Source organism: Temnothorax curvispinosus, unplaced genomic scaffold (assembly GCF_003070985.1).
Source record: "Temnothorax curvispinosus isolate PA1 unplaced genomic scaffold, ASM307098v1 QBEX01007545.1, whole genome shotgun sequence".
Lineage (NCBI taxonomy): Eukaryota > Metazoa > Arthropoda > Insecta > Hymenoptera > Formicidae > Temnothorax > Temnothorax curvispinosus.
In genome coordinates this window covers 1-6,732 of record NW_020217325.1, presented here as the reverse complement: position 1 = coordinate 6,732, position 6,732 = coordinate 1, and the positions used below count along the sequence as shown (strand labels likewise).

Sequence of the window (6,732 nt, the reverse complement as noted above, 5' to 3'; positions counted from 1 at the left end):
GGGATTGAATTTGGCGATGATCGGTAAAGCGGTTCTTTTTAAATAAAATTTTGAATTTTTGTAGAAAGGTTTTGTGTTTGCTCCAACTTCCGCAAACTTTGAGATATCGGTCTATTTCTAATTTTATTATATTCTTCAATCTTTTCTACTCCTATTTTATATATAATTCTTTAAGATTTGGTTGATTTGACTCAGTTTTATACGCGATCAAAGGTCCATAATTTTGATCGCATATAAAGCTAAGTCTAATCAACCGAATTTAAAAGAATTATATATGAAATAGAGGTAGAAAAGACCGAAGTAAAAATTGTTTTTTGAGTTTTCGATGCCAATGTGTTGCTTATGTTCGAAAACGTCGAAAAATCGTAGAGTATCATTAAAGTTATGTTGGTGTTGAATTATCTTTTTTTCTTGTTTATGGTATAACTTCCGTAATTTTTGAGATATTGGGATGTTTTTTTTTAATCGATAGAGTAACATTCAAGAAAAGTTGGTATTGATTTTGGTGATGATCGGGAAAGGGGTTCTTTTTAAAAAAAATTTTGAATTTTTTTAGAAATGTCCGTGGTTGCTCTAACTTCCGCAAATTTGGAGATATCGATCTATTTTTAATTTTATTATATTTTTCAGTCTTTTCTACCCCTATTTTATATATAATTTTTTAAGATTTGGTTGATTAGATTCAGTTTTATACGCGATCAAATACAAAATTAATATAAACGAAAAAGTATAATTAAAGAAAGTTAAGGAAAGATAGAGACAGATAGACTTTCAGGAAAAAAGCAACAAGAAGATGCAGCTTGTAACGTTTATGAAAAAATTTGGAAAAAAATTGTGCAAATTAAAAATTTGCACTTGGCTTCCTCATCAAATTGCGATTTGCACATAGCAAAGTCACAATTTTGAAGTGAGAGAGTAGGAAATTAGCAAATTGAATCCACAACGTATTGCTACGCGCGAAAAGCTTCCTTTATGAGGAAGCCAAACTAAAAATTATGCATCTAATAAATGTATAAAAATTGAATATTATGAGCATCAATATTTATATATATATATATATACGCAGAACGCATATTGTGAGTACCTTTTCATTGAACAACTGTATATTATGTAGACTAAACGTTATTATGAGGACCATTTTTATAATTATACGAAATGTATATTATAAAGCCCTTTTAATTTTTGTGTACTGTAGAAATAATGTAATACAGATTTAGAGGCATTTAATATATTATATTTATTTCAACAATCTATTATTTTGTATACCTTTATAATCTTTATGAATAAATAGTTTTTCCAATTTATCTCTAAATAATTTTATATTGCTATTTATGTGATAAAACTTTTTTGATGGTTGAATATATTATTAATTAAAAGACCATTGTTTGAATGCAAAATGGAATATCTTTAATAACTCATCTACGATATGATACATATATCTACTACATTTCTGTAACCTATTAATAGGCTCATGAATAGCATTTATTTATTAGGACCTTATTACGATTCAATCGGTAGAATAGTTGTTTTTGGACCTCATAAAATTACATTGTTCTATATTTGATAATATTTTGTTAGCCATAATGTACATTTAATTAGATCTGTAGTCAAAAGCAATGATTTGTACTAAAGATACTACGTATGCAGCAATATATCAGATCGGGTAACATAATTGTGTTTTATTATAAATTAAAATGATGGTCCTCGGAATATACAATTAATCCATAAAAACAAAAATGTTTAATAACTCGGAAAAAATAGTGAATATATCAAAAATTCCAATGATACACTCAACTACACGTTAATGTACACCTATGTATGCAGAGAAATCTATGTGTTAGTGTCGGACCTCACAATATACGGTTTACATACATATATATATATATATATATATATATATATAATTAGTTTTATTTTATTAATATAGAAATATAACTCACCATACGCCAACCTTTCCAGTCCTTTTTAGCGCCATTTACTGAATTTAAGATTTCAGTTATTTCGTTCTACAAACGTACAGAATCTTTCATGGTAAAGGAAAATGTAAACTTTCCTTTTAATAATTCATTGTGCTTATTCATGAACTCTATTAATAGTGTTCTTTGCTCATTTGTGATATTTGCACATCTTTTTTTTCTCTGCAAGCTATCCATCTGTAATACCAAAACAACGTATAAAGAAAGTTATTAATATGTATCATTAGTAATACAATTTCACAACAGTAACTTTGCCATAAAATAAGTGGCAGTGACAGCCAGATGGACGACTACGCCGATTACAGCAGCCTGGAGGACGAGGAGAACAAAGCTTACCTTAGAGACGGCGACCACAAAACGCGCGTATGCGCGATCTACATCAGCCGATGGAGTAACGAGGAAGACAACGACCGGACGAAGCCACGACCGGAGAGCGCCGAGGCAAGGACGCGACGGACACCGCGCGCGGAAATGGCAATCCGTACGTGTCAGGCGATGCGCCGTGAGCGCGAGCTGAGCGACGGAACACCGACGAGGAAGAGACACCAGTGGACGCAGCCCGAGAGAAGCGACGATCACGACGAAAACCTAACCTAACAGAAAAATGTAGAAACGTTAAAACTTTACTTTCAAAAATTATATAATATGTACTTCCAATTTTAGAAAACATTTATTTATAAGTATAAGAAAATATATTGTATTAAAAGTAACAAATAATGTTTTTTAGAAAAACCTATACATTACAAGTCACAAGAATAGATCTATTATTAAGATAAAGATTTTATGTGTGTGTTAAAAAGAAAATTGTATAAATGTTATAATAACTTTTTCCCTTTAGTTTTATTAATTATTCTATCAATTAAATATAAAATTTTAATTAAATATAATACAATACCTTTTCAATCAATATACATTGCACGATGCTTCTGATCGATATTTGTAGGAATGTACTTACATTTTCCGACGTTGCCAAACATAAATCAGTGCAATGGAAAGCGTATACCAGCGTATACGTTTCCAATTGCGAATACTACACTTTTACGTTCAAGAATACCGTGTCAGAAACGTATGCGCATCTTCGACCATTCGAATCGTGCGTATGCGCAAATTTGCGAGTGATTCGAGAATAGAGCCCCAGGTGTCAACGCGGTAAAGTCGGACGGATCGTTGCTGAGGGGCGAAATCGGTCGAGAGTTGAGGCACGCCTCTATCTTACATAAAATAGTCACGAATTCCGAGCGAGACAGGGTACAAGCACCGATCACCCGCTTGAGGTGGTGCTTAAAACTTTTAACGCCAGCCTCCCAAAGTCCGCCGAAATGTGGTGCCGCCGGGGGCACGAAATGCCATTGCACACCGTCATTCGCGAGGATTTTTTTGAGGGAAAGATCGTTCATAAGCGAGCGAAAGCTGCATTGTAGCTCGCGATCCGCACCCCGAAAGTTCGTGTCAATATCGCTGTATATGTTCAATGGCAGTCTGCGTCGACTGACGAACCGATGAAATGCGGCAAGGAATCCCTCGGAGGAGTAATCCTCGACACACTCGAGGTGGATCGCTTTAGTGGCGAGACAAACGAAGACCGCCACGAAATGTTTACTCCCTTTTTGACCACGGTCGATCACGGGGGTAATAATCATCGGTCCGGCATAATCTATGCCCGTGTGAGAGAAAGGAGGAGAGGGATTGACTCGGGGATTCGGGAGATCACCCATTAATTGCGTCGGCGTTTTCGCGGAGTATCGAAGGCAGGTAACACATTTATGGATGTGAGATTTGATTATGCTTTGCGCCAAAATTATCCAATATGTCTGACGGAGACATCTAAACGTGAGTTATGTCCCTCCATGGAGGGAGCGTCGGTGAGTTTGATCGATCAAAAGTTCAGAAATATGATGTCGCGGGAGTATGACCGGGTGTCGCTCATTGTAACTCAGCGCTGAGTTTTCGAGCCGCCCGCCCAGCCGGATTAGTAAATTTTTCCCGATAAATGGGTGGAGAGAGCGCAATGGACTTGTTCTCGATACGGTGGCATGAGCGTTTAAGGCCTTCAAGTCATCAAGAAAGCAGGTCGCTTGTACCGATCGAAGCCAAAAGACCGAAGCTTCGTGGATCTCTTCCGCGGTCAAAGGCGACTTGACGATCATCGATGAGGCGACTTTATTTTTTAAGTTTTGCACGAAACGGCGAATGTACGCGGTAATACGGAGAAGTCGGATCCAGCTCAAGCACGAGGTGGGCAGCTCCCACTCAGGAGTTGGATCGACGAGATGAACGGTAGCCTTGCGCGCTTCGGAAGATACCGTTTACAAAATTTTCTTTCCGGTAGGAGTCGGGAGAATCGGCCACGAGGCCGGGGATTTTCTAAGCCACGGGGGGCCTACCCACCATAATTCATAGTGTACGAGATCGACTGCGGTAGAGCCGCGAGAAGCGCAGTCGGCAGGATTGTCGTGAGTGCGGACGTGCTGCCAACGTACTGACGGAAGGCGCGTCTGCACCTCGGAGACGCGGTTCGCGACGTAGGAATTCCATCGCGATGGACGTTGCTGAATCCAAGCCAATGCGATTTGGGAGTCAGTCCATTCGAATAATGACGCTTGCGGGAAACGCAGGGAATTTTTTACCCAATCTAACAACCGAATTATCAGAACGACGGCGTTAAGTTCTAATCGTGGAACGTTGACGGTTTTTAACGGCGCGACCTGCGTTTTGGCCGCGAGGAGGGTCACCTGAATATTCGTGGTAGAATGCACGATTTGAAGGCAAACGACCGCGGCGTAAGCGCGAATGGACGCGTCCGCGAATCCGTGTAACTCCACTTCGAGTTTATCTTGACGCATCCTTGTCCATCGGGGAATGCGTATTTCACTGATATGAGGCAAATCCGTACAATAATTAATCCAATGAGGTAAAAGATCGTCGGGGATGAGAGAGTCCCAATCAATTTTACGGAGCCAGAGCTCTTGCATCAACATCTTGGCCGCGATGACGATCGGTGATGCCCATCCGAGGGGGTCATATAACCTTGAAATAAATGATAAAACGGAGTGTTTAGTATGAACAGTTACGGCGTAAGGCGAGATTACAAAGGTAAACGAGTCATCATGCGGTGACCAAGATAGGCCGAGGACCTTGAGCGTGTCATCGCGATTGATCGGATAGTCCGAGGATTTACGTTGGTCCTCCAGGATATCCGTCAACAGTTCGGGTGAATTCGCGGCCCATTTTTGGAGGGGAAAACATCCGCGATTCATTAGTCCGACGAATTGCTTGCGTTTTTCAAGCAGAGACCGAAGGTCGTCTGCTCCGAAAAGAACGTCATCGACGTAGGTCGATTCTTCGATTATTGAAACCGCGTTGGGAAAATATTTACATTCGTCATGAGCTAATTGAAGAAGGCAGCGCTGCGCGAGAAATGGCGATGGCTTTTGGCCGTAAGTCACGGTGAGCAAGCGATACAGTCGAATCAACAGACTTGCGGGAGGGCGCCAAAAAATTCGTTGATAATCCGCGTCATCACGATGTATGCGTATTTGACGGAACATTTTCGCGATGTCCGCCATGTATACGTAATAATAATAATACGGAATAATCGCCAGCGTAAAATTATTGCAGCGATGTCTTGTTGTAGCTTTGGTCTTGGTCCCGCCATTAAGAAATCGTTGAGAGTGGTTTTGTCGTCCGATTTGCTCGACGCGTTAAACACGACGCGTAACTTAGTGGTCGTACTCGATTCGCGCAAAATAAAATGATGCGGGATGTACACCGGGGGGTATCGAGAGGGCTCGTCGTCGCGTACCTTTTCCATGTGCCCCATGGATTCGTATTCCTTGAGGAAATCGTGATACTGAGCGGCGATCTCGGGTTTCTGCGAGAGTCGGCGCTCTATTTTGGAGTATAAGAAAGAAGCCTTTCGAAAAGTGTCGCCTATGTGAGGGGGACCGTTCTTGAAAGGCAAACGAACAATGTAACGTCCTTGAGAATCGCGAGAATGCGTACTAGCGAAATAATTTTCGCAACGTTCTTCCTCTTCCGTGAGAGGATTTTGAGAGGGGATACTTTCGTCCTCCCAAAAACTTTGGATCAATGAATTTGTATCCTTGCAGGATACGCAATTCAAAACGGAAACGGACTCTCCGGCTGGGCGCGCGGTGCCGGCAGGACCGGAGACGATCCAGCCGAAAACAGTAAGCTGGCCCGTCGGGGTGCCGACCGGGCCTTGACGGAGGCCGTCGAGCAGCAGAGAACCGTATAAATCCGCGCCGATTAGTACATGAATCGGGCGATTACACGAGGGATCGGGATCTGCTAACGGTAAATCGCGTAGATGCAGCCACATTGCGGCTGGCTTTGTTTGAGAGGCTGTGTACGAAGTAATTCGTTGGTATACGTAGCCCGAAAATGGGAATATCGGTCCCTGTTTGTCGCATGGCGCGAGCATGAGATTGACTTGAGATCGCGCGACTCCATTAAATTTCTCTCCGAAGCAATGTATTTTTAACCCGGCACGATGACGCTTGGTTCGCATAGTCTGACAAGGAGATTCGGATATGAAACTGTATGTCGAGCCCTGATCTAGTAGCGCACATACTTTGAATGAGCGGCCCTCGATAGTACTTAGATTAACATACGTAGTGGCGAGAAGTACATGAGGCGGTTGCGTTACATCTCGAATAGCATGCACGGTTTGAACGGACGCGGAGGGTGCGGCCGGAGGCTCGGGAGCAGCGGCGACAGACACAGCTGACGGCGC

At 41.5% G+C, this 6,732-nt stretch overlaps 2 protein-coding genes across 2 annotated transcripts; both read right to left on the bottom strand.

Annotated features, from left to right (window-relative positions):
- Positions 1-4,282: 4,282 nt before the first annotated feature.
- On the bottom strand, positions 4,283-5,233 carry LOC112457160. The gene has a single exon (XM_025020068.1). The coding sequence runs from the start codon at positions 5,231-5,233 to the stop codon at positions 4,283-4,285; it is 951 nt and encodes a 316-aa protein (XP_024875836.1).
- LOC112457159 lies at positions 5,233-6,318 on the bottom strand. Its single transcript, XM_025020067.1, has 2 exons — positions 5,779-6,318; positions 5,233-5,316 (listed from the first exon to the last, which is right to left on the bottom strand). The coding sequence occupies exons 1-2, from the start codon at positions 6,316-6,318 to the stop codon at positions 5,233-5,235; spliced, it is 624 nt and encodes a 207-aa protein (XP_024875835.1).
- Between the last annotated feature and the right edge of the window lie 414 nt (positions 6,319-6,732).